The sequence below is a fragment of the Nerophis ophidion genome, linkage group LG02 (assembly GCF_033978795.1).
Source record: "Nerophis ophidion isolate RoL-2023_Sa linkage group LG02, RoL_Noph_v1.0, whole genome shotgun sequence".
Classification (NCBI taxonomy): domain Eukaryota; kingdom Metazoa; phylum Chordata; class Actinopteri; order Syngnathiformes; family Syngnathidae; genus Nerophis; species Nerophis ophidion.
The window spans coordinates 42,710,136-42,722,768 of record NC_084612.1 but is presented as its reverse complement, the minus strand read 5'-3'; the positions used below and the strand labels follow the sequence as shown (position 1 = coordinate 42,722,768).

General features: G+C 41.9%; 1 protein-coding gene and 1 long non-coding RNA gene across 7 annotated transcripts in view; one reads left to right on the top strand and one right to left on the bottom strand.

The window, feature by feature from the left end:
• The window catches only part of large2 (LARGE xylosyl- and glucuronyltransferase 2), a 144,046-nt gene that overhangs the window by 81,799 nt on the left and 49,614 nt on the right, over window positions 1–12,633 (bottom strand). The window contains exon 1 of one of the 4 annotated variants that reach the window (XR_009803781.1): window positions 10,093–10,344. The exons of 1 other annotated variant lie outside the window; for it this stretch is intronic. Coding sequence is in view for 1 of the 3 variants with exons in the window: in XM_061884090.1 (XP_061740074.1) it covers window positions 10,093–10,249 (157 nt within the window). In the remaining 2 variants the exon portion in view is untranslated. Of the gene's footprint in view, window positions 1–10,092; window positions 10,345–12,633 lie in introns of those variants that run through there. 2 more of the 4 variants (XM_061884090.1, XM_061884113.1) reach the window with 2 other exon arrangements.
• Window positions 10,440–12,633, top strand: part of LOC133541056 (uncharacterized) — a 31,216-nt gene continuing 29,022 nt past the window's right edge. For all 3 annotated transcript variants that reach the window (XR_009803783.1, XR_009803786.1, XR_009803784.1), the window contains exon 1: window positions 10,440–10,598. This is a non-coding gene — a long non-coding RNA (uncharacterized LOC133541056). The remainder of the gene's footprint in view (window positions 10,599–12,633) is intronic.

Below are 12,633 nucleotides of genomic sequence, written 5' to 3'. Positions count from 1 at the left end.
ACACTTTCACCGACAGACCCGGTTCACGCAATGGCAAAGCTGACGCTCTTTCGCGGATCTTACCAGAGGAACCCACCACCAGACCAACTGCAGGGACCATCCTTCCCCCGAACTGCATCTTTGGGATGGCAACTTGGGAAATCAAGGGCCTGGTCAGGACGGCCCTACGATCCGATCCTGGTCCTGGAAACAGACTCCCCAATAGACTTTTCGTCCCGCAACCCTTGAGGAGCAAGGTACTCAACTGGGCACATTCAAGTCTGTTTACGTGTCATCCCGGAATCCACAGATCACTAGCATTCATTCAACGCTGCTTCTGGTGGCCTTCCATGGAGGCTGATACTTGCGAGTTTATCGCCGCCTGCTGCATCTGCGCCCGGAACAAGGCAGACCACAGCCCTCCTGCTGTGCTCTTACATCCTCTTCCCATCCCTTGTCGACCTTGGTCCCACATCGCTCTTGACTTCATCACTGGGCATCCCTCCTCGAAAGGTAACACCACAATCCTCACCATAATCGACAGGTTTTCCAAGGCGGCCCATTTCATACTCTTGCCTAAACTCCCATCCACAGCCGGGACCGCAGAACTGCTGGTCCAGCATGTGATTAGAAGTCACGTGATCCCCACCGACATTGTGTCTGATCGTGGCCTCCAATTCATTTCCCGGGTCTGGCAAGGATGGAGTACTCCTTTAACTCAATGACCTGTGTGGCTACTGGTATGTCCCCTTTTGAATGCTGGCAAGGTTTCCAAACTTCTTTATTTTCCTCCCAGGAGATCGAAGTGGCAGACCCGTCCAACTGAGCCCACTTGAGACGATGCCGCAAAGTGTGGAGGTCCGACTGCACTGCCTTATTGAAGGCATCTGAAAGGATGCGTCGCATCGCCAACCGGCGGGGCATCTTGGCTCCCGAATTCCAGTCTGGACAGCAGGTGCTGCTACGGGCCAATGACCTCCACCTCCCGATATCCTCTTAGAAGCTAGCACCACGTTTCGTTGGACCTTATACAGTCAGAGCCAGGATCAACCCTGCTGCAGTTTGCCTGGACCTCCCTCATTCCATGAGATCCCACCCGGTGTTCCACATGTCTCAGGTCAAACCAGTAGCCAGCAGTTCACTGCCCCCCCTCTCCCCTCCATCCTGCTCCCCTTCCACCAAGTGTCCTCGAGGATGGGGACCAAGTGTGGACCGTCAGGGAGATTTTCAAGGTCCGACGACAGGGAAGAGAATGGATCTACCTCATTGACTGGGAGGGCTATTGACCTGAGGATAGATCATGTGTCCTGGCTTCTTACATCGCCGACTCCTCCCTTATTGAGGATTTTTACCGAACTCACCCTGAGGCATCCCGAAGCTCGCCGGAGTTTTGCATTGCGGGGGTCCTGTTATGGGTCACACTCCTGCTGCTTCACCTTCTGCTGTGCGCCCTGACGAGCGCACCGCGGGCTACTCCTATGGCCGCTCTCTCTCCGCTGCTGGCGCGCTTTTGCGCAATCAGCAATTAACGCACCTGCCTGTTATGACCGATCAGCCTTCATAAGCCAGCGCAACCTGAGATCCGATGCCAGAACGTAGTTTCTCGTACGGAGTACACTTCCGTCATCCTTCCTTGTCGCCGAGTTGTGTGTCTCGTCATCTTGGACCACCTGTGGATTCCACCTTGCCTTCCTGGACTTCGACCTCACGCCTGTCCACCGACCACGACCCCACGCTCCTGTCCTCGACCATCCGCCAGACCATTGACGCTTGAGCCTGCTTTGCCATTATTAGACTTCTGCCTAAATCTCAACACGCACCCTCAACACCCTCTGGCCACCACGCTCAGATAAGTGTCACACTTAGTCACACTATATCTCTTTGGTTTAATTACACACCGCACTTACACACTAAGTTGTCATTAAACACGCTGACAGCTAACGACATCATCAGCTCTCTGTCGTCTCATTCTCCCGCTGTCCGTCACAAATACAATGATTTGCAAATCCTTTTCAAAATATATTCAATTGAATATCAATCAATCAATCAATGTTTATTTATATAGTCCTAAATCACAAATGTCTCAAAGGACTGTACAAACCACTACGACTACGACATCCTCAGAAGAACCCACATAAGGGCAAGGAAAACTCACACCCAGTGGCCAAGGAGAATTCACACCCAGTGGGACGGCAGTGACAATGATGACTATGAGAAACCTTGGAGAGGACCTCAAATGTGGGCAACCCTCCCCCCTCTAGGGGACCTAAAGCAATGGATGTCGAGCGGGTCTAACATGATACTGTGAAATTGTAATCCATAGTGACTCCAACACAGCCGCGAGAGTTCAGTTCAAAGCGGATCCAAGACAGCAGCGAGAGTCCTGTCCACAGGAAACCATCCCAAGCGGAGTCGGATCAGCATCGTAGAGATGTCCCCAACTGATACACAGGCGAGCAGTCCATCCTGGGTCCCGACGAGCGGTCCATCCTGGGTCTCGACTCTGGACAGCCAGTACTTCATCCATGGTCATCGGACCGGACCCCCTCCACAAGGGAGGGGGGGACAGAGGAGAAAAAGAAAAGAAGCGGCGGATCAACTTGTCTAAAAAGGAGGTCTATTTAAAGGCTAGAGTATACAGATGAGTTTTAAGGTGAGACTTAAATGCTTCTACTGAGGTAGCATCTCGAACTCCAGAGTACTGGAGCCCGAACGGAAAACGCTCAATAGCCCGCAGACTTTTTTTGGGCTTTAGGAATCACTAATAAGCCGGAGTCTTTTGAACGCAGATTTCTTGCCGGGACATATGGTACAATACAATAGGCAAGATATGATGGAGCTAGACCGTGTAGTATTTTATTGGTAAGTAGTAAAACCTTAAAGTCACATCTTAAGTGCACAGGAAGCCAGTGGAGGTGAGCCAGTACAGGCGTAATATGATCAAACTTTCTTGTTCTTGTCAAAAGTCTAGCAGCCGCATTTTGTACCAACTGTAATCGTTTAATGCTAGACATGGGGGGACCCGAAAATAATACGTTACAGTAATTGAGACGAGACGTAGCAAACGCATGGATAATGATCTCAGCGTCGTTAGTGGACAAAATGCGGCGAATTTTTGCGATATTACAGAGATGAAAGAAGGCCATTTTAGTAACGCTTTTAATGTGTGACTCAAAGGAGAGAGTTGGGTTAAAGATAATACCCAGATTTTTTACCGAGTCACCCAGATTTTTTACCGAATCACCTTGTTTAATTATTTGGTTGTCAAATGTTACAGTTGAATTTTTAAATAGAGGTCGGTGTCTAGCAGGACCGATAATCAGCATTTTACGTTTTTTTGGCGTTAAGTTGCAAAAAATTAGCGGACATCCATTGTTTAATTTCATTAAGACACACCTCCAGCTGACTACAATCCGGTGTTTTGGTCAGCTTTAGGGGCATGTAGAGTTGGGTGTCATCAGCATAACAGTGAAAGCTAACACCGTATTTGCGTATGATGTCACCTAGCGGCAGCATGTAGATGCTGAAGAGTGCAGGGCCAAGGACCGAACCCTGGGGAACTCCACACGTTACCTTAACATAGTCCGAGGTCACACTGTTATGGGAGACGCACTAAATACTAAGTTAATGATTATTTGCAAATAAAAATTAAGTTTCTCAGTTTGAACATTAAATATCTTGTCTTTTGCAGTTTATTCAATTTAATATAGGTTGAAAAGGTTTGGCAAATCATTGTGATCTGTTTTTATTTACGACATCACTGGTTTTGGGTTTTGTAAAAAGCGCATGGATCTAGAAATAGAAAGACCATAACGGTGTTGTACCACAGAATACACCTATGTGGGGATTCCTGTGAAAATCAGGGGTCACCCTCTGACAAATCAAACTCCATTTCATTATCAATTCTGCTTCCCTAACAAATCTCTTATTCTCATCCTGAGTCACTAGGTGGGTTTTAATCACCAAATCGTTGAAAGAACTACCAGGACTCAACTGTTGAAAAGAGACGACGTCCATGTTTGGACGCCCCCTGGTGAGCGGCAGTTTACATCACATAGGAAAACATGCCATTGCATCTGAACAGGATAAGGTGAGAGAAAAGGTATAAGACAAAAGAGGGGACAGTATATAAAGCAGGAAGACCTTGGACCTCTGTCTTAGAGGAGGCAAAGTACCACCAGAATAAACATCTCACATCAACACCACACCAACACGCTTTCAGTGGAGTAAAACTAAGTCAAAGGCCACAAGTCTAGGTGTATCAGTTCACCATTCTCGTGGTTCTGTACGTACCTCGGTTTTAAGTTCATGGTTTACTTTGGGTGTAGTAAGAAAACAAAATATAAAACATGAAACTAGCTTTGTATAATAAAAAACCTGAACTATTTTTTTTAATTAAACTGCTAGCAGCAATGGTTAGTTTCGATTAATCTCTACATTTAACCCGGAATGAGAAATGTTTTTTTAAATTTTACTGGCGCTGTCAAATGATTCATTGTTTAATTTAGATTAATCACACTTTTGGGATTTTGATGGATTGCAATTCATCACAGCCGCTACAGAACTGTTTCATAACTTAGCTGATTTGTGGTACTTTTGTTTTCTGCCACCGTTATTTGTCGGCCACTGCTTGTTATCTATGTACCAGTGGCGTTCTTGCTGCCTCAAAAACTTGTTATTGCTTTTAGATAGTATTTTAACTTGCTTCGATAAAATATTTAAATGTTGGTTTTAACTAGTCCCATCGGGTTGTATTTTGAAGCAAAATTTACCACCATTTGGAGTCTCGTTACTTATTTTTGCACTAGCCTATGCATCGACCTGATCACTGACTGTAAAACAACTTGCACCTTTCATGTGACCATCAGCAGCTAAGATAAAGAACCATGCACATTCAAAATAAATTGTGTTTATTCTGTTTATACATGAATAATGCACCATTGACACAATTAATCACACTTTAACTTTGTTAGCCCCTATTACTTGTATTATGACACGTGACTTCTTCTCGGAAGTGAAAAAAAAGTGGTGATAAACCAAGCCGAGATGGTTGGTTTGCAGCAAAAATCGTGCAAACTATCTGAGTACGCTTCCTGATCTTGCTGAAAAACGCAGATCCGAGCACAAAATGAAAACTATGCAGTGGAATTGGTCACAAGGCTCTCCCGGATAAATATGCCTCATTTTTGCTTAGGTTAGGTTGCATTTCATGATTTAACTTCGAGTCTACATCCATGTTTGTTTGTTGCAGGCGCTGGTGATGAGTATAGCAGGTTTTTCCCTGTCTTTATTAAAGTTTAACTATAGGTGTCAAAATTGTGTATTCACTGAAAGCTTCATTTATGATTGCTGCCTTTGGTAAAAACTCTTTTAGGCTTTGCTCACATTTGATTTATTTTATTTAGACTCAGAGTTGGTGCTTCACAAAACATTCATAGAGAACATGTTTAAGAAATACAAATTATATAAAAAAAAGGGGATGTTGTGCAACATTTACAAAGATGCACTGTGGTACGGATGTTTGTGAGACAAATTACCTGCAATGATAACGATTGTAAAACGTACATAAAGAGCCACGTAGAGCGAACGACAAACCCGCGCTGAGGAAACAGCGATACGGGTATTTAAAAAAGCATGGATAGTGACAAAAACAGCTGGTGGGGACAAAAATCACTAAATCCGTGCACCTAGTAACAAGAAAAAAACAAAACAGTGCTAGGAACAGAACCACACTAAAACATAGGAAAAGGCTACCAAACATAAAAAAGACATGACTCAGGCAACGGATCATGACATGATCACTGCAAACTTGTGCATCCTTCGACTCTGCTCCCTTGGACTGAGTGCTTGCTACTTTTCTTGTCATCGTTTCGTTAAATATTGCACTCTTCTGCTCTTCTTGACTACCTGTCGAGGATATCTGAAGAAATGATGATCTTTTTCTCAATTTGAACAGTTAGTTCAGCCCAAAAAAAACTCAATTATACAGCATGTTTCTTTGCGAAAGGCCTACTGGCGCCTGTTGTCGTATTTTGCCTTTCTCGAAGAAAAATGCCGCATGCTTGCGTTGTTTTAGGCTGTTGGAACCTTTCAAATCCCAAAGAGAAGAAAAGTTTATTCAAAGTTCCTCGAAAGGTAATAAAGAGGAGCAGAAGAGAGAAAGATTTTACGGAAAACAACAAGAAAAGTGGCACACACTCCAGAGCAGATCGCAGAACCCACAAGTTTGCAGTGATCACTTTGTTAAAGATTTGATTGATATATTTTATGTTTATTATTTCCCATTTAGGCATTATCTTGATATTATTTGTATTTCTTAAAACACATTTTTGCTACGAGGGTTTTGTAATCCACCAACTTGGTGAGCAAAAAATAAAGGAAAGCAAATGTGAGCAAAACCTAAAAGAGTTAAGCTTTTACCAGAGGCAGCAATCATAAATGAAGCTTTTTAGCATATACACAATGTTAGGAGCTATAGTTATATTTTGATAAACAAAGAGAAAAACATGCATACTCGTAAACGGCGTGTGCAGCAAAAAGGCCACAAATATGGCAGTCGACGCAAAGTTAAATCATGAAATTCAACTTTAACCAAGAAAAATGATGCATATTTATCTGGGAAAGGCTTGATAGCAATTTCCTTGACCCAGCCACATACAAAGAAGTGGTAGACCTCCTTGCTTTTCTGTTTTGTCGTGTAGAATGACGTCTGGAGCACCAGATATATTGACATGGTAAGCGTATAGGCATAGATTCCATTGCATGATTGAATTTTTTGCTCGTATCTGCTTTTAGATAGATAGATAGATAGATGGATAGATAGATAGATAGATAGATAGATAGATAGATAGATAGATAGATAGATAGATAGATAGATAGATAGATAGATAGATAGATAGATAGATAGATAGATAGATAGATAGATAGATAGATAGATAGATAGATAGATAGATGGATGGATAGGCCTCCTGCGTACTCAGATAGTTAACACTGTGTTTGCTGCACATGAGAAGTCATATTGGTTTGGTGGCCCACCACTTTGTTTACCTGTGTTCAAAAGTCACATGATGGAATACAACCACTATTCAAGACCTTTTATGGATTAGTTTGAACTTGGAGATGATGCCTGTTTCTTGTTAGTCAAAGTGAATGCTTGTTTTTTCCAACTATTGCAAGAATAGAAAGGTAAGAACAGAAAGACCAGGACAGAATGCTTTCACGCTTGAATGTACCGCTTTACTTGATTGCTGTGCTACATTAACATTCCTTAGCTTTCACTGTTGCAGTTAACTAAAAGCTTCCATATTATTGGTGGATGTGATTCTTGCCAGGCATGAGTGAAAATGAATGAGAAGAACTTGGATGTTAACAAAAACTAAAGCAAATATTGGTTTTGTTCTCTTTTTACTCGGGTTCAACCATGTCCTATTCTTTGACACAACATACAGTATTTCAACAGTACACACACTTAACTGACATAACTCTGGACTACGTACTACAGGGGTAGTAGATGCAATTAAGTACCTGAACAAAATAGAACAAACTATTGTATGACCATTTTACCACATTGTCTTTCAATAATCACAACCAAACCAGTTTTCTTCCTCTAAAAATATACAGAAACGAAATTGCGTTTCCTTTCAAATGAAAAAGGTAAAAGTGGACTGCTTCCATAATCCTTGCAAGGAAAAAAAAGTATTTGATTTTGGCACTGAGAACAAAAGATTGTATCATATAATCTCGTTGACCTTAATCCAACAACATACAAACTGTAAAGTTTATGAATAATGTAAGGGCTTTTATGTGTTAGCATTTTTAGTAGTACTGCTCTTTATCATTTTCAACATCTCCATACAATATTTAGATCTCTGAAATGAAATGAATATTTTATATATGTCGTATACATTATTTACATTATTTGTTATTATATTATATGTATGCCATGAATATGTAATATATTTGCATGCTGACGCATTTTATACATGAGCAAATTGATATGTTCTTCTCCATTTTAGCTTTGTAAATATTACATGTGAAATGCAATAGTATTAGTAGTAATAATAGTGTAACAGTATAGTTGTAAATCAAAGAGCCTGTTTGAGAAAGACTAAATCCATAGGTCATCAAAGTAAGAAAGTTAGTCTATAAAGGTTAGCAACATAGCTTAAAATGTTATCGGTATATTTGGATGACACTTTCAGGAAATGGGCTATCCATCCATCCATTTTCTACCGCTTAATCCCTTTTTGGGGTCGCTGGCACCTATCTCAGCTACAATCGGGCGGAAGGCGGGGTACACCCTGGACAAATCGCCACCTCATCACAGGGCCAACACAGATAGACAGACAACATTCACACACTAGGGCCAATTTAGTGTTGGCAATCAACCTATCCCCAGGTGCATGTCTTTGGAGGTTGGAGGAAGCCAGAGTACCCGAAGAGAACCCACGCAGTCACGAGGAGAACATGCAAACTCCACACAGAAAGACCCATGATTGAACCCAGGACCTTCGTATGAAAAGACTAAATCATGCATCAGTCATAATAGGGAAATGATGTACAAATAAACAGTGTACTTGAACTTGAAGTTCTCACACAAAGTATTTCAGTGCACTCCATCCATCCATCAATTTTCTATTGCTTGTCCCTTTTGGGGTCGCGGGGGGTGCTGGAGCCTATCCCAGCTACATTCGGCCGAAAGGCAGAGTACACCCTGGACAAGTCGCCACCTCATCACAGATAGACAGACAACATTCACACTCACATTCACACACTAGGGCCAATTTAGTGTTGCCAATCAACCTATCCCCAGGTGCATGTCTTTGGAAGTGGGAGGAAGCCAGAGTACCCGGAGGGAACCCACGCATTCACAGGGAGAACATGCAAACTACACACAGAAAGATCCCGAGCCTGGGATTGAACCCAGGACTACTTAGGACCTTCGTATTGTGAGGCGGATGCACTAATCCCTCTCTCACCGTGCTGCCGATTTTTAACTGTCCTATATGAAATGTAATTGTACGGGAGCAATTGTAATGCAGTGGGCAAAGCTCGGCGTGTATCAGCTAAATACCCCCAACACACACACCAATTGTTACTGCAGAGGAGCAATCACATACACATGCGCATATTTACGGTGTGAATCAACAGGAAACACTGAAAGGTAACACGGCAAGTATTATAGCTAACACAGTTTCAGTTGGGGAAGTTTTCAACAAACATTTTTCCACAAAGTGCAGATGGTAAAAAGAAAATATTTGTTGCCTCGATATAATCTTTCTTATCTCATCGTATGGAATATAACTTACTTCACCAATTATTTATTTATTTATTTTGATTGTGATTACCTATGGAGTATATTGTGAATACATTGGGAACAGGAAGAGAATAAAAGTTTTAGCAGCTGTTATGTAAAATAAAAGGGTTAGGATTAAATAAGCTCTGCATCTTCCTACTCCTTTTCAAACATGTTGAAAAGAGAAACTGAAATTGTGATGTATCATGTTTTATGCTCAAACTGAAACTCAAGTACACACACATTTTAGGATTTTAAAGCTAGCATTATCAGTGAAAACTGCAAACCACATTATTTGTCATCTTTACAACATACATAAATATGAATTGAAGAAATTCAGTATGAGGAGTTGTAATATTTAACAGGCTATTGAAACGTGACAATTGTTACATGGATTTAAAACGAGCTTTAATACTACAATTTTAGAAACAAGCTATCTTATCTGACACACTGCCATTTTGGGGAACATACCGGGATTGTCACGTGGCGTCCCCTCCTAAATGGTTTCTATATGTCACTTATTGGAGCTTTATGAGTTAGGATTTTTTTTTTATTTAAAAACTTTTATGAGTTATATTACTACTGTACAACTAAAACCTGATTTTCCTCCCAATAAAAAAGATCCTTGGACACGTCCTCTTTTCTACAGTTATGTGATAATGGTAAACTAACGGCGTAACTAACAGGTAAAGTCACAATGTTCACATAAGTGCCCATGATTTCACCAGAAGCTGGTTTGACTTACATGGCAGTGGATGTAAATAGATAGAATAATCAGCAAAAGAGGAGGAAATGTCATGTTCCACCTTTGTCCTCACCTGCGTTGGATTCAAACGTGTGCTGACAAGTCCAAATTGAACAGAATAAAATGTGTTCTTCTGCTCCACTGCTCTTAAACAACAAACTCCACAGCTCCTTCCTTCTTGTCTCTAAAGACTTTTTGGCCCACTTCTTGCACCTGTGTCGCTGCTTCATGTCCTGCTTTCCTTTTCGCTACACCTCACTGCTCCACCTCTTGCACAAACATGCTAGGAAGTGTCTCTACTTCCAAGGGGAGGACTCTGATTTCAGCCGCTTCCCCTCCTTCCTCCTCTTCTAAATGCTCCTCCGACCAATGGGAGTAGGTGAGTTGACAAAGGCGAAAACAACAGCCAGACACGGTGTCCCCTTGCATGTTGCCAGCACTGCGTTGGGTTCTTTCTTTGACACACAAATACCAAGTCTTTCAATTGTTTGCAGGAGCTACAAACAATTCTTGCAAAGCCATGTTGAAAGAGATGACTTTGAGAGTGTAATTGCTACTTTGTTTGTGTTCTGCCCCAAGGTAGGGATCAAGACTCACTCTCAGTACATTTCCGTGCACTGATTTATTTTGATTTCTTAAAATAAGCTTTCTACGACGCATGTGAACACCTTGATTTGATTGAGATTGGCGTTTTAAAAATTGGATTAACAAACCTAGATGATGCAATTGTCTAGGTTTCCTCTGGCGTAAGATATCTCTGCACCAATACGCTGCTCTTCACTACATTATTCGTAGGTGAAGAAAAACAAGCCGGATGTGTGGGACGGTTTTCATCAACAAGCACAGGAATACAAACAAAGATATTGAAATTAAAATAAGTCAATATGTTCAATAGAAAATATCAAATTAACTTTAATACGAAACTTTAGATATGGTCAGACCTCTATAAAAAGTTGTATTTTGACACTAAAACTGTACAAAATGGAATTAATATAGAGTACAAAAATATTTGTACGTTTTGTTAGTCAGCCAGGTACCAGGACCAAAATAATTTTGACTCTTTGCTGTACTTTTATAAATTAAGGGGGCACGGGGGCAGTAGCCTAAGCAGGTAAGCCCAGACTTCCCTCTCCCCAGCCACATCGTCCAGCTCTTCCGGGGGATCCCAAGGCGTTCCCAGGCCAGCCGGGAGACATAGTCTTCCCAACGTGTATTCCCAACATCTATTCTATTCTATCTATTCTAACATGAAAAAAAAATTAAACGAAAGAAGATTTTGTGATGCCAAAGAATATTAATGTAATTATAATACTAATGACTAGATACGCTACTGTACTTGGTATCATTACAATGGATGTCAGGTGTAGATCCACCAATGGCGTTTGTTTACATTGTGATGCTGGTGAGCTATGGTGTGTAGTAGAGATGCGCGGATAGGCAATTATATCACCCGCAACCGCATCACCAAAGTCGCCATCCACCCGCCGTACACCCGAACCAACATCTTATCAGGACCGTACCCGCCCGCCAACCGACCGCTGAAATACATCAGAGGTCGGCCGCCTTTACCACTCACAGAGCTATTTAAACCTGTTTCACAGAGTAATGAAGACAATTGGAGCCGTTAACGTTCTCGCGACTATCCAATAACGTTCATCCTGATGACAAGAATATGGGCGCATTGTGAATCCATTGACTTAGACACTTTCAACAACATGTACGAACCGATTGTTGGTCCGGCAACATGTTGTGTGCAGTTTCCTCAATCACATGTACAAAATTGAAAGGCATACTGGGTGATACAGAGATATAAACAACTTTAACACTTACTAATATTCGCCACGCTGTGAATCCACACCAAACAAGATTGACAAACACATTTCGGGAGAACATCCTCACAGTAACACAACATAAACGCAACACAACAAATACCCAGAATCCTTTGTATCCGTGATATATCCTGAATATATTTTACACCCCCGTGCCCCAACCCTGCCCACCTTACCGACACCGACGCACGGGGGGGGTATAAAATAGTCAGGAATTGTCATGAATACAAAGGATTCTGGGTAATTGTTGTGTTGCGTTTATGTTGTGTCACTGTGAGGATGTTCTCCCGAAATGTGTTTGTCGTTCTTAATTTGTGTGGCTTCACAGCGTGGTGCATGTTACTAAAAGTGTTCAAATTGCTTATATTACAACCATTAGTGTACTCTGTGTCACCAAGTATGTCTTGCAGTCGTTTGCGTGTTACCGCGAAAGCTACATATAACATGATGCTGGACTGACAAGCAGATCGTACATGTTGTAGTAGGCGACAAAGTCAATGGCTTCATAGCACGCCCTAATGCTTATAATCTGGGTGACTGCCGGCAGTCATTCAAAAGAATCATAGCGTCTCCTATTGTCTTATTCGCTTTATGACATGGGTCTTAAATGGCTCTTTGAATGGCAAAGGATACCGATCCCAAAACCATGTATATCAAATATTTCCGGATGGTTCAACCGCCACCCGCCCGAATCTAATTAAAATCTATTTTTTCGTCATGTCAACCGCCCAACCCGCGGTTTATCCGCGGATGAGACTGCAAACCGCGCATCTCTAGTGTGTAGT